Source organism: Polypterus senegalus, chromosome 7 (genome assembly GCF_016835505.1).
Source record: "Polypterus senegalus isolate Bchr_013 chromosome 7, ASM1683550v1, whole genome shotgun sequence".
NCBI lineage: Eukaryota > Metazoa > Chordata > Cladistia > Polypteriformes > Polypteridae > Polypterus > Polypterus senegalus.
Genome location: NC_053160.1, coordinates 16,905,122 through 16,929,943, shown reverse-complemented (window position 1 = coordinate 16,929,943; position 24,822 = coordinate 16,905,122). Strand labels below are relative to the sequence as shown.

The 24,822-nt window shown below is 42.1% G+C and overlaps 1 protein-coding gene across 4 annotated transcripts in view; it reads left to right on the top strand.

Annotated features, from left to right (window-relative positions):
* The window catches only part of LOC120532350 (sodium/potassium/calcium exchanger 2-like), a 335,842-nt gene that overhangs the window by 211,988 nt on the left and 99,032 nt on the right, over positions 1–24,822 (top strand). For 2 of the 4 annotated variants that reach the window (XM_039758257.1, XM_039758256.1), the window contains one exon: positions 10,856–10,906. The exons of the other annotated variants lie outside the window; for them this stretch is intronic. In XM_039758257.1, coding sequence (XP_039614191.1) covers positions 10,856–10,906 — 51 coding nt within the window. The remainder of the gene's footprint in view (positions 1–10,855; positions 10,907–24,822) is intronic. 4 annotated transcript variants of the gene reach the window in all.

The following is a 24,822-nucleotide window of genomic DNA, read 5'->3' as shown; positions in this document are numbered from 1 at the left end:
GCTTGATGCTGTATACCGATAATTCTTTTTCTGATCAACTGCTGTAGAGCTGTGATTGCCCACTCAGATGCAGTGATATAAATACTCTGAGTGGTGCAGTGAGAGTAATATGGAAAAAGATGATCCGCTGTGGCAACTCCTAATGGGAGCAGCTGAAAGAAGAAGAAGGTGCAGTGAGAGTAACAACGCTAAAGCAGTTATGGTATTTGGAATAGTTTGACCATTCCGTGGACCATTATATTGTTACAGGTTAATTACAATCAGATGCATTAAACTAATAAACAACATGCAGTTAACTTCAGTGTATTTATAAAGCCGCGTCAGGGATGTGGATCTAAAAAAGAAAGGGTAGCCACACAGGAACAGTAGCATTGCTTTGACGCTGGGTGCCGCCAGTCTGCAAAACCCAGCAGAGAACTTGAGTACGACAGGGTATGAGCTACCATGAAAATGTGTGTGGCTTAAGCCAAGTTTAGGTTTTATACATTGTGATTTGAACGTGGAAACATTTTTACACAACATTTCTGTGCGTACGCACCGTTTATACATGAGGCCCCAGAAGAATCAAACTGGAGCCAAATGTTAACAGTAGTTGGGTAACAAGAAAAAACAAAATTGACCAGCAGATTGTAAACCATTAACAATGTGGACAAGGCCATGAAAATCTAGCATCAGATGGTAGTTTCCACAACATAAAATAGCAAACATCAACCTGATCACCTTAATCAACCAGACTATTGGAAGTCAGTCTGATACCGCTGGTCACAGCATTGCACCCATTCCTTTCTTGCTCTTGCCATTCTTCTCCATGTAGATCCCATCCGTTTTTGTATCTCTTCTAATCATCTTAGTTGGGGTCTTCCTAGTGGTCACTTCCACTCACGTGAGTACCATCGAGTGATCATCGTTTAGTCGTGCGATGTGCCCTGCCCATCTGAGTTTTCTCTGACGATCACGTCTTTCACTCTAGATCTTTCCATGATCTCCTCGTTCTGGATGTGATCTCTTAACGAGATTCCAAGCATTGACTGTTTAATGGCCCGCTGCGGTGAGATCAGCTGTTGCTCTTCCCGCTTCGTTGTAGCACAGGTTTTGCTTGTATATAGCATCGCGGGCAAAACCGTACTGTTGAAGAGGTCAGCGCAAGTCGTCCTGTTCACCATCACTTGTAACACATCCTTGATTGTGTTGAATGCCTTCCACCCAGCTCTTATTGTCCACGAGATATCCTTTTCCATATCCCACTTCCTGTCCGAGATACACATAGTCAGATACCTCTTTCTATTTCACTGTTTCCAATAGTAATGCGACCGGGAGCTACATCATCTGACCGCATGTACCTTGTTTGCATACGGTTGATTTTCAAACTGACCGCTGATCCTCTGCAATCTAGAATTTTCCGCATGGTCTGTAGTTGAGCAATGCTTTCTGCAATGAGTACAATATCATCGGCAAATCGGAGGTAGGTCAGCCAGCAAACATAACAATAATTAAAATGAATATTCAAAATGATGAACTGACATCAACCAAAAAATGGCTTAAAGCAGTGGTGATCATCGTCAGTCACGGAGGGCCGCAGTAGCTGCAGGTTTTTCCTCCAACCCAGCTGCTCAATTAGAAACCAATCCGATAGATCTTATTTCATTTCATGACTTTCGTGACTATTGCTTTAACCCTGCTATGTCCGGTCATTCTCATATTAGAGTTTTTTTTCCTTTCTAAGCAAAGCGTGTTTATTTCTATAGTACATTTCGTAACATTAAATAATCGTGCTTTACATGATAAGCATAAAATACAATTAAAAAAAAATAAAATACAACCAAGTAATAGAGGGAGAGTAAAATGACAGAAAGTTAAAGCAAGAAGAAAATAAAATGGAGATACAGCAGCATTTCAGTTCAGTAATAGTTCAAATTTTGATTTGAAAGCTTCGACCGTTGTGGCATCTCTAACATGTTTTGGCAGATTATCCCATGTTTGTGTTGCATAATGGCTAAAAACCATTTCACACCATCTCACTGTGACAGTGCAGGTCGGCTCCTTGCTCCCTCTTCGTTTGTGGGAGCCTTTTAAACCTGACAACGTTGATAGTCATGACCGGGATTAGCATAGCAGATGAGGACAAACACACCAAGCAAAGGGGTGGTGAGAAATGCAAGAGCTTTTATTAAAACCAGTTCAAAGATCACAAGTAATCAGAAAGTAGTAATTAATTTAATAAAAAGAAGGAGACTCTATGGAGGTTAAAATCAGAATAAATAAAGTTCCTAATACAAGGTTTAAACCAGGGGTGTCGAAATCCAGTCCTGGAGGGCCGCAGTGGCTGCAGCTTTTCATTCTCACCCTTTTCCTAATCAGTGACCAGTTTTCACTGATCATTAAATTCTATCTCCCTTCATTTTAATAGCCCTGTTTTTAAAGATTCAGTGCTCTGAATTGATTGTTGTTCTTTATTAAATGACAGCCAAACAGAAATGAGAAACAAGCCAACAGATGACCAGCTAAATTGGGGCTTCAGACTCCAACTAGACTTTTAATGAGAATCCCATTCATTCTGTTAATTGAGCTTGTTTTTGAGCACCATCAAGATGTGTGGGTGACCTGAGAGATCAACTTTACTGAGACCTTCACCTTTATTTTTAGATATTGTGTGATGGGCATCGGATAGCTGGTCATGTGGCAGCTCGTTTTTTGCCTCATTATTGTTTGGCAGCTAATTAAGGAAAAAGAAACAACTAAGGGGGCCTGAGTCAACTTAATTAAAATTAAGACAAAAGAAGTTAATTAGCAGCAAAAACTGGTCACTAATTAAGAAGATGGTTAGAATGAAAGCCTGCAGCCACTGCAGCCCTCCAGGACTGGAGTTGGACACCCATGGTTTAAACCAGGGGTATTCAATTAAAAGTCACTGAGGTCCAGTTATTAAATTTCGTCCAAGTAGAAGGTCCGAACCAAACTCCATCTTGTGTCTTGTAGCCTTCCCCTTATAGCAAATAAATTCAAGGCCTTTATTTTAGATTAAAGAACAGAAACATAATAAAAATGTTTGAAAATAATATAAAAAATAATAATAATGAAAAAATCTCACGTACACCAAAAGCTGGGCATTGTCAGTAACATCTGTAGACTCGTCAACGGCCAAAGAAAGGCACGGTGCACTCTGAATAGCTGCATCAAGCTGTGCCAGTACATCATCTGCTAATATTTCTGACTTTCTGGTTGCTGTTTTAGCTGACATCGGGATTTGTTTGATTTTTTCGCACATCTCGTCTTTTTGTTTTCCCTCAAATAATGTCTCAGCAACGGCGTTTAAGCACTCCTTCACAACTGTCCCATCACTAAAAGTTTTTTTATGTTGCCCCAAAATCCACGCTACTTTTAAGGAACATTCGTTTGCACGTTGCTGGGTTGTAAATGTATGTGTGATGAGTCGGGTAGATCTGTCATACTGGGCTTGCAGTTCGGTTATTTTGCGTGCCCTCAGCTCGGACTTCAGGGGATAACTTTGCTCAAAAGATCTGTGCTTTGTTTCGTAGTGGCGCTTCACGTTGCCGCTTTTAATTAATGCCACGTTTTCAGAGCATATGAGGCACACCGGTTTTGAACTGCTCGCCGGAAGAATGAACATATATTTCTCCTTCCATTCATCTTTAAAACAACGATTTTCATCATCTACTTTCCGCCTTTTGGAGCAAGCCATGTTGTCTCTTAACTTAACCCTCTTCCTCTCTGCTGTTGTAAACTAGCGATTTTATTGGCTCAACTGAGTGAAGCTATTGTCGTATTAACTGGAGTAGCAGCGCCTGCTATCAATAGCCACGACCGTCCAAAATAATGCTCCATGAAAATTATTTAATGTCGTGAATTTACCAGACTGGTCACGGGTCTGGACAGAACCACCACTCGGTCCGAATCTGGACCGAGGTCCGCCATTTGGTGATGCCTGCTTTAAACCAACCGACAGGAAGGTGTCTTTTCCTAAAAGCCATGTGCCTTCTTTCTCACTCCCATACGGGCCTTGCAGCAGAGGAGTCACCCTACTGACAGACGCAGCTGACCTTCCACAGGTACGGGTCACTGCCATCCCATTGCTACGGTAAGACTTCCTCTCTGGACATGGGCTTGGGTCCCCAATGGCCTTTGTGCTCACATTAGAGCTCTCCTCCCAAGCCTTCTCGACCCCCGCTGCCTTCCCAGTCTTCTGCGTCGAGCCGTCAAACTCCCAGTCACTCCAGCTCCTCATGGCTGCTCAGAAGGATCATTTCAGCCAACCGGTTATTATTATTATTATTATGAATCAACCTCTTCAGCTGTTTTTTAAATGTATCAGTTATATCAGCAGCCCATAAAGCACATTGAAGGTTATTTCGGTGCAACGGACTGAAAAGCCCAATCCCGTCGAGTCTTTAGCTAAGTACTTGGAACAGTAAGAAAGCCCTGGTGAGATGACCTAAGTGGGCGACTGGTAGTATAATGTTGTAAAAAATCTGAAATACATTATGGTGTTTGACCATGCAGAACTCTATAAGAGATTAGTAAAATTTTAAAACAGATTCTAAATTCCACCAGAAGCCAATAAAGCTAAAAGATAAAATTGGAGTAATGTGAGACCACTTATTGGAACTGGTTAACAATCTAGCAGCAGGGTTCCTAATGGGTCTCCACCAAACCCCCCTCAAATCTCCCTCAGCTAGTCCATCGACATCGAAAGAGAGACGTCGTACAGCGGGACCGCTCCTACTCCTCCGCATTGCTCAGTGGGACTGTCCCATCTCCAGCCCCACGCTCGAGGGCAGACGTGCTGCTCACTTCCTTTAATACTCCCAACCACCTGCTTTCAACTGTCTACCTCACAGGCTCCTCACCATCCTGCCTCTTTCTTCTTCCTTTGCCTCCATTCATTCATTTCTTTCTTTTCTTTTTCCTTCTCATCTTGTTTTTTTTATTGATTTATTTTTTGGTGCCTCTGATCTGACCTTCCCCTCTCTACTGTGGTGCCGGCTCCCTATACAGTCCTGATTGGGCACAACTCTCATCGTCTTCTTCCTACTCCGAATGAGAATGAGGCACCTGACTGATCCTCTCTCATTTGCACGTGAACGTGCGATCAGCCAAGCCCCCAATCAACTCCGGAGTGATGTGAGCACGTGCACCCACACCTGTTCGGACTCTCGATTTATGTCATTATTTATACAGAACACCACAAACCTCTCTCCTCCCGTGTTTATGACGAGTGACGAGCAAAACGCTTCACACAGCTCTGAATTCTCAGTGCAACTTAAGAGTTTTGTTTTACAAAAAAAATTGCAAAATAAGTGGCGTTTTGTAATTGGTGATATTAGCTTATGCTGTATATTTTCATTTTATCGGCAAATGTTTTCTCTGTGGGAACATTTTGTCTCATGCAGAGCATGGGAGGTTTACTTACCTGTAAGCCCCACTTTGGAGGAGCTTCTCATCTGCTAAAATGCATTTGCTTGGGGACCTGAATGCCAGCAATTCCCCAGAAGGATCCTGGCTTGGATCAGTTATATCAGTTTCATTTATTATGTGTTTTTCCTCCATTGTTTTAGGACAGGGGTCCTCAATGACAGTCCTGGAGGGCCGTGGTGGCTGCAGGTTTTTGTTCTATCCCAGTTGCCTAATTAGAATGTAATTCTTGCCAATAATTTAATTTCATGGCTTGTTAGTGTTTTAACTCTGCTATGTCAGGTAATTCTTACAACCTGGATTTGCTTTCCCGTTCTAAGGATATCAACCAAATAATTTGAAGGCTAAAATGAATGAGTAATTCTCAGTCCTTCACTTTTTCCTCTTCAATTTCCTTCCAAGTATGTAATTTAACCCAATAGTGCATGATAAATACACACAGATATAAATGGTAACAAGGTAAATGGAGAAATGCTGGTCTCTTTTGTCATTGGCATGTTATTGCTAATTAGGAGCAAATAAAAACCAAGAATACGGCTGTTGTATAAAAAAGACAGACAACTCAGCAAGGTTTGGGGTTTTCCGGCCACGTATACTGTGAAAAACAAATGAGTCCAAGTAGGTTTTACACCCAAAAAGAAGTTGCATCTAACAGAGACTGCTAAAATGGTGTAGAGGGGTACCTTTATGGTGAGGGACCGGAAGGAACCGAGATGGATGCTGGGATTGATGATGTCATCAAATGTCGACAGAGGTAGGGCGGAAGTGGCGATGCGTGTTCAGGCAGATTCATGGCGGTGGTGCGTCTTTCTTTCTGCAGGAACAAAGAGGCTGTGGAGAACACCATCTCCCATGGAGCCCTGCGGGAAACTGAGGCATCATCGTCTGCCAGGGAGGCTGCCACCAAGCATTCCAGTGGAGATACTGAGGAGCCCATGGATGCTCCCCCGGAACATAAGTAGAAGGGCCCATCACAACTGATATCTAATTATTTATAGTATGAAAACAATAAAAAAATACCTGTAATTGACAGTTGTTTTAAATATAGACACAGGAAGTAGAAGATGATGGTGCGAGGAACCTGATTGGAATTGGGTGACATCATGAGTGGTGTCCAGCAGGGGTCAGTGCTGGGGCCGCAGCTATTTTTAATATATATAGAAATGATTTAGATAGGAGTATAAGTAACAAGCTGGTTAGGTTTGCAGTTGATACGAAGACAGGTGGAGTGGCAGATAATTTGGAGTCCATTAAATCATCAAAGAAGGACATGGACAGCATACAGGCTTGGGCTGATTTGTGGCAGATGAAACTGAATGTCAGTAAATGTAAAGAATTACACATAGAAAAGGAGACGTCAAAGTACAATGACACCCGTTATTGGCAATCCGTTATTGCATCCATAATGGCTAACACGGTAAAACACCCTACTACTACAGATGTAGGAAATAAAAATGTGAAGTCTGAAAACACAGTAGGAAGTCTGAAAATCAAACGTTCGCCTTATGAGAAGAACTTAGGAGTCGTGGTGGACTAGACACTATCAACTGCCAGACAGTGTTCAGAAGCCATTAAGAAGGTAAACAGAATGTCAGGTTATACAGCGCCTTGATGTGTGGAGTACAAGTCACAGGAGGTTCTGCTCAAGCTTTATAACACACTGGTGAGGCCTCATCTTGAGTACTGTGTGCAGTTTTGGTCTCCAGGCTACAAACAAAAGACATAGCAGCACTAGAAAAGGTCCAGAGAAGAGCGACTAGGCTGATTACAGGGGATGAGTTATGAGGAAAGATTCAAAGAGCTGAGCCTTTACAGTTTAAGCAAAAGAAGATTAAGAGGAGACCTGACTGAAGTGTTTAAAATGATGGAGGGAATTAATGCAGTGGATCGAGACAGTGACTGTAAAATGAGTTCATCAAGAACACGGGGACACAGTTGGAACCTTGTTAAGGGGAAATTTTGCACAAACATTAGGAAGTTTTTCTTTACATAAAGAACGATAGACACTTGGAATAAGAAACCAAGTAGTGTGGAAGACAGTAAGACTTTAGGGACTTTCAAAACTGACTTGATGTCATTTTAGAAGAATTAAGTGGACAGGACTGGTGAGCTTTGTTGGGCTGAATGGCCTGTTCTCATCCAGATTGTTCAAATGTTCGAATGACAATCAGTTTGTGTTTCCCTGTTCTAGGACTGTTGTTGTCATTGCCATCATGGTGGCACTTTTGCATATGTAATCTACTGATGCACTGGTGAGGCCTCATCTGGAGTACTGGGTGCAGTTTGAGTCTCCAGGCCACAAAAACGACATAGCAGTGCTAGAAAAGGTCCAGAGAAGAGCAACCAGGCTGATTGAGGGGCTAAAGGGGAAGAGTTATGAGGAAAAATTTAAAGAGCTGAGCCTTTAAAGTTTAAGCAAAAAAAGATTAAGAGCAGACCTGATTGAAGAGTTTAAAATTATGAAGAGAATTAGTCCAGTGGATCGAGATAGTGACTTTAAAATGAGTTCATCAAGAACACGGGGACACAGTTGGAAACTTGTTAAGGGTAAATTTCACACAAACATTTGGAAGTTTTTCTTTACACAAAGAACGATAGACACTTGGAATAAGTAGTGTGGTACACATTAAGACTTTAGGGACTTTCAAAACTCGACTTGATGTTATTTTGGAAGAATTAAGTGGACAGGACTGGCAAGCTTTGTTGGGCTGAATGGCCTAATCTTTTCTAGAGTTTTCTAATGCTTAAAAAACTTTTTTTTTGTTACATGATTGACAAAAATAGATTACTTTTTTAATTCCGCACTCCAAAATATATAACAATCACATGAAGCAATTGAAATATTTTTTTTCAATGTTTCCCTGTGAATTAAACTCACACGTAGCTCTTTTGGTATGTTGGAGGACAAATGGGGTACCTGGAGGAAAACCAAGACAGAAAAAGGAACAAATGGTGACCCAACATGCACTGCACCACCATGCTGCCCCATGTTCTTTGTCATATAAATTCCTGTATGCAGTGAGAAGTCAATTAAAATGACCCCTTTGATTGGCAAACTGAGCAGATTACAATATGCAGGCTCTCAAGGCATGTGAGACCCCTTCTTCACGCAGAAGTTGTAATTACCTGAAGAAGGGACCTGAGTTGCCTCAAAAGCCTGCATGTTGTGATCTGTTCAGTTAGCCAATAAAAGGGGTCATTTTAATTGACTTCTCACTGCATCCATCATAGCTAACACGGTACAGCACGTTCTACTGAATTACTGTATACAGGTGCTGGTCATAAAATTAGAATATCATGACAAAGTTGATTTATTTCAGTAATTCCATTCAAATAGTGAAACTTGTATATTAGATTCATTCATTACACACAGACTGATGTATTTCAAATGTTTATTTCTTTTAATTTTGATGATTATAACTGACAACTAATGAAAGTCCCAAATTCAGTTTCTCGGAAAATTAGAATATCAATTAAGACCAATGCAAAAAAAGGATTTTTAGAAATGTTGGCCAACTGAAAGGTATGAACATGAAAAGTATGAGCATGTACAGCACTCAATATTTAGTTGGGGCTCCTTTGGCCTGGATTACTGCAGCAATGCGGCGTGGCATGGAGTCGATCAGTCTGTGGCACTGCTCAGGTGTTATGAGAGCCCATGTTGCTCTGATAGTGGCCTTCAGCTCTTCTGAATTGTTGGGTCTGGCGTATTGCATCTTCCTCTTCACAATACCCCATAGATTTTCTATGGGGTTAAGGTCAGGCGAGTTTGCTGGCCAATCAAGAACAGGGATACCATGGTCCTTAAACCAGGTACTGGTAGCTTTGGCACTGTGTGCAGGTGCCAGGTCCTGTTGGAAAATGAAATCTGCATCTCCATAAAGTTCGTCAGCAGCAGGAAGCATGAAGTGCTCTAAAACTTCCTGGTAGACGGCTGCATTGACCTTGGACCTCAGAAAACACAATGGACCAACACCAGCAGATGACATGGCACCCCAAACCATCACTGACTGTGGAAACTTTACACTGGACCTCAAGCAACGTGGATTCTGTGCCTCTCCTCTCTTCCTCCAGACTCTGGGACCTTGATTTCCAAAGGAAATGCAAAATTTACTTTCATCAGAGAACATAACTTTGGACCACTCAGCAGCAGTGCAGTCGAGACGCTTCTGACTGTCTCTTGTTCAAGAGTGGCTTGACACAAGGAATGCGACAGCTGAAACCCATGTCTTGTATACGTCTGTGTGTGGTGGTTCTTGAAGCACTGACTCCAGCTGCAGTCCACTCTTTGTGAATCTCCCCCACAGTTTTGAATGGGTTTTGTTTCACAATCCTCTCCAGGTCGCGGTTATCCCTATTGCTTGTATACTTTTTCTACCACATCTTGTCCTTCCCTTCGCCTCTCTATTAATGTGCTTGGACACAGAGCTCTGTGAACAGCCAGCCTCTTTAGCAATGACCTTTTGTGTCTTGCCCTCCTTGTGCAAGGTGTCAATGGTCGTCTTTTGGACAACTGTCAAGTCAGCAGTCTTCCCCATGATTGTGTAGCCTACAGAACTAGACTGAGAGACCATTTAAAGGCTTTTGCAGGTGTTTTGAGTTAATTAGCTGATTAGAGTGTGGCACCAGGTGTCTTCAATATTGAACCTTTTCACAATATTCTAAATTTTCTGAGATACTGAATTTGGGACTTTCATTAGTTGTCAGTTATAATCATCAAAATTAAAAGAAATAAACATTTGAAATACATCAGTCTGTGTGTATTGAATGAATCTAATATACAAGTTTCACTTTTTGAATGGAATTACTGAAATAAATCAACTTTGTCATGATATTCTAATTTTATGACCAGCACCTGTATAAGCAAAGGCAAGAAATTAAGAACGACTGACGGATGGAATGGTCTTCTCTCGTTTGTCAGATTTCTAATCCCACAGTTGAATTAGCGGCATCACTGAGACAGACTGCTGCTCCATAAAGGGCTTGTTTAGCTCACCACAGCCCAGAAATGGAATTAGCCAGTTTGAAAAACACATAAAAGGGTTAACAATAATCAATTTAAAGAAAGCAGGAACTAATACACACTGAGTACCAATAAATGATCTGCGCTTGGAGGTGATGCCTTCATAAAAAAGTTTAATCTCATTGTAGTTCTGAAGAAACTAAATACTGTTGTGCAGCGTGGGGGTGAATTAAATGTAAAGAAATCGATCTGCTTTTCCTGCCCGTGCCCATTGGCTTATGTTAGTGATTTCCAGCAATGATTAAAATCAAGAATACCGGCGGCCATGCAGTGCAGTCGTGTGCTCGGAGGGCTCTGGCTTTATGCTCGCTGTATTTGCTCTACTTGCTGTACTTGTTCCACATTTCTGTTTGTGACTGTTGCTTTTTTCTGACGCTTTTGTCTTTTGCTGTGATGTTGTAGAACTTGGAACGTATGGCAAGCTAAAATATTATGACTCAATGACCGAAGCAGGTAAGAGCTTTTCCTCGTATTTTGATCACTTTATTTTTGTCATTTTTAATTTTTTTCAGATCTTGTGCACTTTCTCCTTTTTTTTTGTCCCTGATAACATGTTCTATCATGCCTTATTTATTTATTTATTTATTTATTTATTTTTGGACAAATCTTTGCTGGATTTCACCAACATAAGTATGAGCCATATTATTGGTCTTATTTTGTCAAATACAATTTACAAAGTTCATTTATTATCATTGTATTTCTTACACTTGTGAGAAAACAGCGGCATTACTGTACCTCATCACTGCTTCCAGATTGCTTCCACCTTGTGCTTCTTCTCTATGTGCCTCTTTTTGCATCTATGACTCTGTTTCTCATCTTTTTTGCCTGCAATGCTTTGTTGATCATATTTTTTGTGTTTTAAAAATCACGAAACAGCCTTTCGCTGCTGTTAAGAAAGCACAGAAAATAGAGTTTAGAACTCATTAGGAAGGCAAGTCGAGACTGGAGTGACCTTCGCTGAGCCACCTGAAGAGCCCTTCTGCTCACTGGAATGCAGACCCCCCCAATTGTTTGTATCCCCCTCGTCACTCTGCATCCAGCCTCTAATTAAGTTTTTAATCTTGTTAAACTTCTTTAATGTATCATTAAACAGAACACTCTTTAATTTAAACTTGGAACGAGTAACATTTAATTATGCAATGCTGCCCCTAGAGGTTTAGACCAGGAAGGGCACAGAAGGCAAGAAGTCTGGCGGCTGTTAGAGTCAGAATTCTAATAATTACAGCTGACAACTTTCTAGACGAAAGGCTGGGATTTAATAAAATGCCCTTCAAAACTTTTACAGTATTTATTTATATAGGGTGGTCCAGATCTAATTATGCAATTTTCATTACACTATAACTTATTAAGTTTATTACATATAAAATCACCCAAAAAATCCCAGACCATCGAGAAGTGTGCGAAGTGACGACATGAAGAATCGCCTTTGCGCCAAACTGGAATCGTCCCCGTATAAATCAAAGTCATCCAGACGATCTAGATCTGCATAATTAGATCTGGACCACCTTGTACAGTTGTCATAGATACATAGGAAAGGCACTATATAAGATAGATAGATAGATAGATAGATAGATAGATAGATAGATAGATAGGAAAGGCACTATATGATAGATAGATAGGAAAGGCACTATATGATAGATAGATAGATAGATAGATAGATAGATAGATAGATAGATAGATAGATAGATAGATAGATAGATAGATAGATAGATAGATAGATAGATATGAAAGGTCCTCACAGGTGGCACAGTGGTAGTGCTGCTGCTGCTTTGCAGTAAGGAGACTGTGGAAGATTGTGGGTTTGCTTCCCGGTTCCTCCCTGTGTGGATAGTGTGAGATAAGTGCTATATAGTGCCCGACCCGACACAGACTGACACAAGTAGCACGTGTAAAATAAACAAAAACTTTTATTTTCTTCTGCTGGAGGGCACGTTTTCCCCATAATCACTCCAGCCACGACACAGTCCCAAGCACAGTATACAAATATACAGCAAGCACTTTGTTCCTCTGGCTGCTGAGTCGTGGTTGCTGGCTCCCTTCTATTGGGTACCTGGAAGTGCTCCAGGTGCATGATTGGCGACATCCGCCTGCACTTCCAGGTAAGGTGAAACCAGTGCCCAAAAGGGGCCAGCAGCTCCTGCTGCAGCACCCCCTGGCAGCGCCTGCAGAACCCCACAGAGCTGCATAGAACTCCAACCCCCATGCAGCCCTAGTGGCATCTGAGGCAGGGAGGCCCAGGGAGGCTGCCATCTAGCGTCCAGATACTGGTCTTCCCACCCTTGTCCCCCTGGCAGATGTGGTGAAGGGGTGTCCCGGCCAGGCATGGACCCCGGCCATCTGTCACAATAGATAGATAAATAGATAGATAGATAGAAATGAAAGGCACTATATAATAGATAGATAGATAGATAGATAGATGTGAAAGGCACTATATAAGAGAGAGAGAAATAGACAGACAATGTAAGAGAATGATACAAAAATTTGGGGTCCAACCCAGCACCCCTATATTATGGTTGGAAGAAAAAATGAATTTGTGTTCTTTTTTGCTAATCAACAATTTGATTGTTTCTCCAAATCATCCACCAGCCCCTTTCCCTCCTTAATTCCATAGGGACTTTACAAATGTGCTGATAATTTTGAATGGGAAGTGGGAATGAGAACCATGACACAATCTCCAGGATGGAACTCCTGAAGGGTTGAGCCACGGTCATAACTGCTCCATGTTTTCTGTTAGAACAGGCCTTCTTTTCTCATAACTGTGCAATATTTTTCAGTATATTAATAGAAGGGACTACCTCTTCCTCCCAACTCTCTTTTCGAATGTCCAGTAGTCCCCGAGGTTGTCATCCATACAGTCATTCAAACAGGGAGAAGCCTGTGGAGGCTTGTGGAACCTCTCAGTCGCTGGTCCCAGTTCCTTCCATCCTGGCTGACCACCTTGCATCTGTTTGAATGTCTGGTTGACCTGCTCTGTAGGAGCCCTATGTCAGTTGTTAGGTTATGTTAAATTGACAGAAGTATTTTCTTAGTTATGTTAAAATGTTTTTCTATATATTAATGCGTAGTCTATGGGAGATTCTATTATAATCCCCACAAGCTAAACTGAATTGAATATTCTAATTATTTTTGTCCCTCTGACTACAGATTAGTCCCAGTTTTGTGATCTGCCTTGCAGTTGGTAAGACATGGAAGGCGCACAGTTTTGAAACCGTATCTCATTGACCTTTGACTTCATTGAATGTTCCGTACATACTGAATGTATTAAGTAAAGCTGATGTAAGTTTTCCATAGAGAAACAACACAACCTTTAAGTATAGAAAGTAACTGAAGTTTAACAAGGAAAAGCTAAGTTTCCTCTTTTGCCTTTTATCCTGAGTGTGTAATAACATTTTTCTCTATTTTTGTGTGAACTGTTTTAAAATTATTCAGACCCCTTCACTTTTTACGCATTCTCTTATGTTGCAGTCTTCTGCTAAAATCATTTATATTCATCTTTTCCCTCATCAAATAACACTCAATTCCCCTCAATGGCAAAGCAAAAACAGAATTTTAGGAATTTAAGCACATTAGTTAGCAAGAGCGCAGTGGCCTCCATAATTCATAAATGGAAGAAATTGTTAAACAACCATAACTCTTCCTAGAGCTGTCCATCAAGTCAAACTGGGCAATCATGGAACAAGGTGCCCAAGAGGTGATCAAGAACTCAATGATCACTCTGGCTAAGCTCCAGAGAACATGTGAGGAGATGGGAGAAACCTCCCGAAAGACAACCTTCACATCAGCACTCCGTCAATCTGGGTTTTATGAACTCTCATATCGTAAGAAAAAGATTCACTGATCTGATGAAACGAAGATTAGCATCATGTCTGATGAAAACCTGACACAACTCATCACCTATGCAATGCCACTGCTATAGTGAAGCATGGTAGTGACAGCGTCATGACGTGGGTTACTTTTCATCAGCAGGGACTGGATGACTAGTCAGGGATGAGGGAAAGCTCAACAGAACAAAGTACAGAGATGTCCTTAATGAAAACCTGCAGCAGAGGGCTCTGCACCTCAGACTGGGCCAAAGGTCCTCCTTCAAACAGGACAATGTGTCCCAATCATAAAGCAAAGACAACACAGGAGTGGCATAGAGACAGCTCTGGCCGTGTTCTTGAGAGGCCCAACTAGAGCCCATACTTGAACAACTCTGAGGAGACCTAGGAGTAGCTGCCTACTGACAGAGGTTGAGAAGATCTGCAGAGAAAAATGGTAGAAAGTCCACGTGTGCAAAGCTTGATGCATCAGACCCACGGGGATTCCAACATTGCTTTAACAAAGCTTTAATGGAAGGAATTACTCAGGATAAGATTGAGCAACACTTGAAGCAAAACAGACGTTTTTCTGAACAGTCAGCATGGGTTCAGAAGAGGGGGGTCGTGTTTTACTAACATGCTGGAATTCTATGAGGAAGACACAGAAGGATACGATCAAAGTGGAGGAGATGATATAATTTATCTGGACTTTCAGAAAGCATTTTATAAGGTGCCACATGATATGGTGGGCATCAAACTAAAAGAAGTGGGAGTTCAGGGTGTGGTGTGTAGATGGGTGCAGAATTGGCTCAGACACCGGAAGTAGAAGATGATGGTGCAAGGAACCTGATTGGAATTGGGTGACATCATGAGTGGTGTCCAGCAGGGGTCAGTGCTGAGGCCGCAACTATTTTTAATATATATAGAAATGATTTAGATAGGAATAGCAGTAACAAGCTGGTTAAGTTTGCAGATGATGCCAAAATAGACGGGTTAGCAGATAATTTGGAATCCATTATATCATTATAGAAGGACTTGGATAGCATACAGGCTTGGGCAGATTTGTGGCAGATGAAATTTAATGTCAGTAAATGTAAAGTTTTACACATAGGAAGTAAAAATGTGAGGTTTGAATGCATAATGGGCGGTCGGAAAATCGAGAGTACACCTTATGAGAAGGATTTAGGAGTCGTAGTAGTGGATTCTAAGCTATCAACTGCTAGACAGTGTTCAGAAGCCATTAAGAAGGCAAACAGAATGTCAGGTTATATAGCGCCTTGATGTGTGGAGTACAAGTCACAGGAGGTTCAGCTCAAGCTTTATAACACACTGGTGAGGCCTCATCTGGAATACTGGGTGCAGTTTTGGTCTCCAGACTATAAAAAGGACATAGCAACACCAGAGAAAGTCCAGAGAAGAGCGACTAGGCTGATTATAGGACTACAGGGGATGAGTTATGAAGAAAGACTAAAAGAGCTGAGCCTTTAAAGGAGCTTAAGAGGAGACCTGAGTGAAGCATTTAAAATTATGAAGGAAATTAGTTCAGTGGATCGAGACGGTGACTTTAAAATGAGTTCATCAAGAACAGGGGGACACAGTTGGAAACTTGTTAAGGGGAAATTTTGCACAAACATTAAGAAGTTTTTCTTTACACAACGAATGATAGACACTTGGAATAAGCGACCAAGTAGTGTGGTGGACATTAAGACTTTAGAGACTTTCGAAACTCAAGTTGAAGTCATTTTAGAAGAACTAAGTGGAAAGGACTGGCGAGGATTGTTGGGCTGAATGGCCTGTTCTCGTCTAGAGTGTTCTAATATTCTAAAGTGCTGAGTAAAGGATCCAAGTACTTGTGTCAATGGGATATTTCCATTTTTATTTTTAACAAATTTGCAAAGGTTTCTAAACACTTGTTTTCACTTTGTCATTCTGGGGTATTGCATGTTGCTAGGTGTGGGGAAAAAAATGAATTGAAATGATTTTATCACAAGGCTGCAACAGAACAAAATCTGAACAAAGCGAAGGGGTCTGAAGACTTTCTGAAAGCGCTGTAAATAGAGATGAAGGGCGCAACGAAACGGAGAGACAGAAAGATATAAAAGACACTCTGTGAGAGATTGGGAAGAGACTTTCACATGGGATATATGATACTAATACGATGCAATATACTATACGTTTACTTGGTTTCAATCTCCCAAACACATCATTTATGCAAATTTGCATCATCTGCACACCTACTTTACTGTATGCCCTCACTTTCTGGCATGTGACAGCATCCAGCTTGCATCTTACCAGCCTGCCAACGCCTGCCGTGTCATTTTAATTAACCTGCCTGTTGCAGTTATCTCTCTAGTCTTTGATCCAAAGCAGAGAAACAGCAAAGTGCTATTTATAGTCCACCACCGGATAGCACATGCTTTGTCAGACTTCATCTTCCTCCCCTGTAAATTCAGCAGCCTCCACTCACACTGTACCGTAACAAATTATTTCAATACATTTAAATCAGAAGAAATGAGGAAAGCAGTACTTTACAGCCATTACTGTCTTAACTACTTCATGAGCCTCCACGTTTCAGATTATTATTTTGTTCCTTTGGTAATAATAATAATAATAATAATCCATCCATCCATTATCCATCTCACTATATCCTAACTACAGGGTCACAGGGGTCTGCTGGAGCCAATCCCAGCTAACACAGGGAGCAAGGCAGGAAACAAACCCCGGGCAGGGCGCCATCCCACCGCAGAATAATAAAAATGATTCTTTACATTTACATAGTCCTTTTCTCATTACTCAAAATGCTTTAGTGAGTGGGGAACCACTTAAAACACCACTAATGTGCAGCATCCACCTGAATGATTTGATGGCGGCCATCTTGTGCCAGTATGCTCACCAGACATGAGCTATTAGGTGGTAAAGTGGTGAGAGAGTATATAATAAAATATTCCCCTTGGCAAATTACAATATTAGAACAATCTTGACAAGAACAGGCCATTCAGCCCAGCAAAGCTTGCCAGTCCTATTCACTCAATTCCTCAAAAAATAACATCAAGTTGTGTTTTGAAGGTTCCTAAAGTCCTACTGTCTACCACACTACTTGGTAGCTTATTCCAAGTGTCTATCGTTCTTTATGTTAAGAAAAAAAAAACATATTTGTGCAAAGTTTACCCTTCAGAAGTTTCCAACTGTGTCCCCGTTTTCTTGATGAGCTCATTTTAAAGTCATCGTCTCGATGCACTGGATTAATTCCCTTCATAATTTTAAACACTTCAGTCAGGTCTCCTCTTAATCTTTTTTTTGTTTAAACTGTAAAGGCTCAACTCTTTTAATCTTTCCTCATAACTCATCCTCTGCAGCCCCTAAATCAGCCTAGTTGCTGATTAAAGTCTTAATGTTTGTGTGAAATTTATCCTTGACATGTTTTCTAACTGTATCCCTGGAGATTTTCTCCACAATGCTTGTTTTATTCTTTACTAGCTGTCCCCCGAGGCTTTGCCCACATAGTAGTGAAACAGAACAGTGAGGAGGGCCCTGCCCAACTTTCCTCGGCCCGCAACCTCTGTCTTCGATTAGCTGGAATATACTTTGTATCTCCCCTGCAAGCGAACTATGACACTTAGCGCAATCAAACGGAATGTTCAAGCAAATAATAGATAAAAACCCGATCTAAATCAGTTAAGTAGTGCTCTTGTTCGCTAGCTAATCTGAGGTAAGGTACTCCACGAGGCTGGTGCATGACTGAGAAAGGCCCCGCCCCCTGCCCTCGGCCCGCTGCGTCTCTCGGATTCGCCCACGTAGTAGTGAAACAGAACAGTGAGGAGGGCCCTGCCCAGCTCTCCACTCCTGACGTCACACTTTTCCCTCACCTCGACCGGCAACCTCTGTCTTCGATTAGCTGGAATATATCTCTCCTGCAAGCGAATGTTCAAGCAAATAATAGATAAAAACCCGATCTAAATCAGTTAAGTAGTGCTCTTGTTCGCTAGCTAATCTGAGGTAAGGTACTCCACGAGGCTGGTGCATGACTGAGAAAGGCCCCGCCCCCTGCCCTCGGCCCGCTGCGTCTCTCTCGGATTCGCCCACGTAGTAGTGAAACAGAACAGTGAGGAGGGCCCTGCCCAGCTCTCCACTCCTGACGTCACACTTTTCCCTCACCTCGACCGGCAACCTCTGTCTTCGATTAGCTGGAATATATCTCTCCTGCAAGCGAATGTTCAAGCAAATAATAGATAAAAACCCGATCTAAATCAGTTAAGTAGTGCTCTTGTTCGCTAGCTAATTTGAGGTAAGGTACTCCACGAGGCTGGTGCATGAGTGAGAAAGGCCCCGCCCCCTGCCCTCGGCCCGCTGCGTCTCTCTCGGATTCGCCCACGTAATAGTGAAACAGAACAGTGAGGAGGGCCCTGCCCGGCTCTCCACTCCTGACATCACACTTTCCCCTCACCTCAGCCGGCAACCTCTGTCTTCGATTAGCTGGAATATATCTCTCCTGCAAGAGAACTATGACACTATGATACAAACGGAATGTTCAAGCAAATAATAGATAAAAACCCGATCTAAATCCATTAAGTAGTGCTCTCGTTCGCTAGCTAAGCAGAGGTAAGGTACACTCCCTGAGGCTCACACATGAGTGAGGATGGTCCCAAGCCAAATGGCCCACTAGGTGTTTCTCGGATTCGCAGAAATATATCGGTACTGCAAGCAAACTATGATGCTTAGTGGGATAAGAGAAATCGCAAAACCAACCATTATGTTCAAGTAAATTATAGAAAAAAAACCCAATCTAAATCCGTTAAGTAGTTCCCTCATTCACTAGCTAAGAGGACGTAAGGTACATGCCTTGAGGCTGGCATGTGAGTGAGGAGGATCTTGGCCCGCTGCGTGTGTCCCAGATTTGTGCAAATAAATCGGTACTGCAAGCGAACTATGATACATAGCCACAAGTTGAGTGCCAAACCATGGGCTCATTTAAGGCTAATCCAGCGATAAGGCAGCTCGTTGTTGAGAAACAGTTGAACTTCCTGTGGCCAACTTCTGGTGACTGTCAGAAACTCTATGACCCCCTCTTTCAATTGGTATCTGATTGGTTCCTAGGCGCCTCATGGTTGTAAAAATATGGCGCTTTGAAATCGGATGAATCTTTTTGAATCACCGGGTATTAAACAAAGGCAAAAAAGGAAGAAATACAATAAGAAGGAGATAGCAAAGTAATTAGTTGGAAGTAAGATTCATTCAGCAGTCAGAAAACTGTGAGGAGGTTCAAAAAGTTGTCCATCTTGGCCGAAACCCTAGAATGGCACACCAAGGTGAAGAAGACAGAGAAGAATCGAAACCGTAGACTGGGAGATGAATTGAAACAAGAATCACAATCATAATACAAAGCTGTTAAACAGTACTCAGCTCACCTTTTACCCAAACCACTAAACAATACTATTAAGTCCGATAAATATACAAAAGATGTTTTGTTCTGCAGGATACAAAAATGATCAATAACATTAACATTTGTGGGTATCCAAAATCACGGAGAATTCAAAAGTGTTTGAGGCCGCTCTTTACAGCATCACATTCAGGCCTTCGAGCGTCATGACTTCTACCAACATAGCCAGGCAACCATTACACAAAATGCTAAAAATGGTGGCGACCATGGGAAACAGGATATGTGGACTATTTTTTAAACCTGCAGAACATGTTCCAAGAAAGAAAATATGCAATCTTTGCATTTCTCATATTCCAAATACCCAGGTGAAGAGGAACAAGGACCAAAAAAATGGCAAAAACTAAGCTAAAACCCAATCAGAAAGAGGATTTCTAAATCATGACATACAAGTAAACGGAAAAGAAGCATAAGTTTAAGAAATCGCTGAGATCAGAGTCTTATTTGTTATAGAAATAACCCAAAGCTACTATGCCATGTACACTAGGACTGTTTTCCTTAGCTTGTATTTATTTTCTGTTTTCTTGTTTTACCTTTTCTGAATTATTCCTTTTTCATATTTGATGTAATTTCTGTTATGTTTGCTTATCTCTCTATATATATTGTGATAAAATAAGAACACAAAGACACAGGTTAAGGATTGGGGAGCCTCCCATATACTGGCTGTACGGTCCAGTTTAAAAGCAAGGTCAAAATAATCAAAGCATTCGACAAAACAAAGTTCGTTCCTGGCTCTTTTATGGAGCCAGTAAAGGAAGTCCAATTACCAGGGAGGAAATGCGAAGAGTGGAGCTGACGTTGATCGTAGTGCAGAACTGAAGTCATCAGGGGGAGCCCGGAAGTGTGGTGAGTCCATGGAGTCTTTTGCATAGATGGAGTGTGATGACCGGTAGGAATGCTTTACTCGGTTGTTTTTCTGTAGAATGAAGGAGAGAAAAGCATTAGTGCCTCGTTGCAGTCTCCCGTCCTTTGTTCTTTCACACGTGATCGAGCCTTTTGACTGTCTCCTAAGCATGCGTGCGTGCATGACAATATAAAATCCAACATCAGTCTGTCTGTCTGCTTTTCACGAGAGAACTATTTAACGGATGTAGATCAGGTTTTTTTCTAGAATTTGCTTGAACATTCCGGGTTGATTTTGCGACCTCTCTTAATACGCTATGTATCATAGTTCACTTGCGGTACCGATTTATTTGAGCGAATCCGAAAGAGACGCAGCGGGCCGAGGGCCCTTCTCACTCATGCACCAGCCTCGTGGAGTACCTTACCGTGGATTAGCTAGTGAACAAGAGGACTACTTAACGGATATAGATTGGGATTTTTCCTAGAATTTGCTTGAACATTCCGGGTTGATTTTGCGACCTCTCTTAATACGCTATGTATCATAGTTCACTTGCGGTACCGATTTATTTGAGCGAATCCGAAAGAGACGCAGCGGGCCGAGGGCAGGGGGCGGGGCCCTCCTCACTCATGCACCAGCCTCGTGGAGTACCTTACCGTGGATTAGCTAGTGAACAAGAGGACTACTTAACGGATTTAGATCGGGATTTTTTCTAGAATTTGTATGAACATTCTAGTTGATTTTGCGACTTCTCTCATTGTGCTGACTATTATAGTTTGCTTGCAGGAGTGATATATTCACGCTAATCCAAGACAGAGACTGCAGGCTGAGGAGGGGGAGCCAGGCAGGGCCCTCGTCACTCACGCACCAGCCTGTGTTTGAGCCGCTCTACCTCTGGCCACATTTTGGAGTGTACCTTGCCTCTGCTTAGCTAGCGGTACCTGTTTGTTTATTGATCTCTAAAGTTTGTCCTGTTTCACTGCTATGCGGGCGGAGCTGCAGGAGATGGCTTGTTATTTAATATTTTTGTAGTGTCTCTTTAAGTGTTTGTTCATTACTTATACTTTGTGGGTACGGTTGACTTTTGACTTTAAAATAGTTGAAGTGCAGCTACCAGACAGGCCTTCCAGCACTAGTGTGACTCGCCATACAAAAGAAACTCCACAGTTTAAATATCGCCTTTTTAAAGATTTTAGTGAAATTCAAAGCAAACGGTTCACACAAAAACTAAGGGAAAAAATATGATAATATATGTAAAAAGGAGGAAATTTGGGAACTTGAGGATTAAGTATCTAGGATTCATCTGTTAAGTTTTCTTTACAATATATTATTTCATTCCCCACATCAACGTACATATGGGCATAACAGTCACAAACCTCTATGCCCTTGATGTCTATCTATCAGTTCATCTTTCTTTCTAATAATAATAATAATTCATTTTATTGATATAGCTAACTCCAATCTAAGGGTTATTCGACTGTCGCACAGAGCTAACATTACAGACATTCCATTTTCTTTAACTTACAGGGGGTGGAACAGAATGTTCCATTATCTACGTTAAGCTATTCAAGTTCAAATCTAAGCAAACTAAAGTTTTAAATTTTCCACTATCATTACCTTAAAGTAGTGGTGGCTGTGAGGCTAAGGATCTGCGTCGGCAATCTGAAGGTTGCTGGTTCGAATCCTGTAAACGCCAGAAGTGACTCTACTCCATTGGTTTCTTGAGCAGGGACCTTAACCTGCAATGGCTCCGTCCTTTGTATGATGTTAATCTGCTTCCAGCCCAGTTTAGAGGGAAAACTTGGGGGTTTGTGTCAGGATTGGCACTCCAGCCACCGTTAAAAAAACCTCCCACTGTTCCAGTGTGGTGCTGAGGTGTCACCCTCTTCACTCGGGTCCCAGTCCTGGTGGTTCAGCATGTGGTGGGTGTGGCAATGTGCTGCCAATTAACTTCAAAGATTTGGCTCTTAACGTGGGTGTGGTCCTCAGTAGGCGGGGCTACCCTGATATAACTGCTGCCTTTACATTGAAATCATTAAGGGAGTTGTAGAATGGGATCATTAAGTTTGTTTAGGAGTCTTGTGAGTGTTGCTTGTGTTTGATTTATTTTTCTAATTTTTTTTTGCTTTTTTATTGGATTTCAGTCTTTTGATTGTTCCCATTGGATTGCCTTTTTAGAGAAACTCTTCCTGACACTTTCCCCTATTTTTCTTTTTTGTTTGGTATTTATTTTGCTTGGGGCGGCACGGTGGCGCAGTGGTAGCGCTGCTGCCTCGCAGTTAGGCAACCCGGGTTTGCTTCCTGGGTCCTCCCTGTGTGGAGTTTGCATGTTCTCCCCGTGTCTGCGTTGGTTTCCTCCTGGTACTCCGGTTTCCTCCCACAGTCCAAAAACATGCAGATTAGGTGGATTGGCGATCCTGAAGTGTCCCTAGTGTGTGCTTGGTGTGTGTGTGTGCCCTGCGGTGAGCTGGCGCCCTGCCTGGGGTTTGTTTCCTGCCTTGCGCCCTGTGTTGACTGGGATTGGCTCCAGCAAACCCCCTTGACCCTGTAGTTAGGATATAGCGGGTTGGATAATGGATGGATGGATGGACTTATTTTGCTTTTCTGCAATACAATACAAATTTATAAAATTTTTGGTTTTGAGTTGTCTTAACAAACTGGTGTTTATCAGCTGGGATGTTGAGCTTCCCATTATAAGACATTTCTTTTTATCTATTTTGAACATTTAAAGTCTTCCTGGACTTTTAAAGACAATTTCCCATTTTTGAGGCTGTTAGGCCAAAGCCTAGAGGTAGTGGTTGGAGGCTGGCCACCTAGGGGCGAGGCTACATTTAGACAATCCAGTGAAGGCCTGCTTTGTGTAAGCCTCACACATGCTTTTTACCTATTTGTGATACCTTTATACAACAGTGACTCCTTGTTAAATATCTGTGGGACGCTGGCATCACATGTAGTGACGTGGAACACATGAGCAGCAACAGCACCATTGCTAATACACAATATGGCCGCACCTGTGACCAGAAGCAAGCATTCAAAATGGCGAAACAGTGATATCACCATCAAAATAATAAAAATAAAAATCAGATAGAAAAACATGCGACAAACATGGAACTCATGTGGGAAAGCTGAGTCAGCACTACCTTCTTTTTTAACATGTATGGTATGCGAGCATTCGTTCTTTTTCATAAGGAATAATGCTTGCTAGAATTAGTTATAAAGTTAGAATAACGCAGAAGATTAGGGGATGTTAGCTTCGTCCCTTTTGACTATGAGATTAGCTTGAATTTCAAATTTAAATGATTGGTTTTGTTCTGTGCCTCCTGTTTTTTTCTGACACCCTCCAGTATTACCACTTCACATTTTGGCTTCCCCCTCTATTTTGTTGGTTTTTATGCTGAAATAAAGTATTGACTGCTGTGGCCACTAGAGGGCGCTCCCACTGGCCAAACCCGACACAGACAAACGCCGGACACAACACACACTCACTTATTTTTTTCCTTGTTTCTTGTGGGAAACACTTTCCCCTGTTTCCCACCTGTACAGCACAGTCCAAAGCACAACACAAACACAGTTCTCCTCTACTTTCTCTTCCTCTCTCTTTCTCTCTCTTTGCCTCCACTCCTCCTCCAGCAAGCTTTATCCTCTTCCACCCAACTCTGGCTCCCTGAATGGAGTGAGGCAGCCCCTTTTATAGGACACCCAGAAGTGCTCCAGGTGCTTGATGACCTTCTTCCAGCAACACTTCTGTTTGTGGCGAAGGTGGCCATGAGCCCCAGCAGGTCTGAGCTTCCAAGCTCCAAACCTGTGACCCTGCTGCAAGCCAGGGGGTTTGCCCTCTAGCATTCTGGGGGAGGTAATGCCCTGAATATATCCTCTCCCCCTGGACCCCTTCCATAATAGGGGCGTCCCGGCTGGGCAAGGGCCCCCTGCCATCCGCCACACTGCATAACAACATAATCCAGTTCAGAGGCCAGAGCTTATGACAGAAGCACTGCCTACAAGATAGGAAGCCGCCCTGGATGGGGCACCAATCCTTCGCAGGGTCCATACACAAGGACAGACATACTCTTACAACGACGAAGGAGGATTATCAGTTATCTAGATGTCATATCAGTAGGAACATGAGAAGAAAAAAAATGAAATACCCAGATGAAAACCCATAAGGAGCTAGTGGTGCATTTTAGGAGGCCCAGGCCCCTCATGGACCCCGTGATCATCAGATGTGACTGTGCAGAGGGTGCAGACCTATAAATACCTGGGAGTGCAGCTGGATGATAAATTAGACTGGACTGCC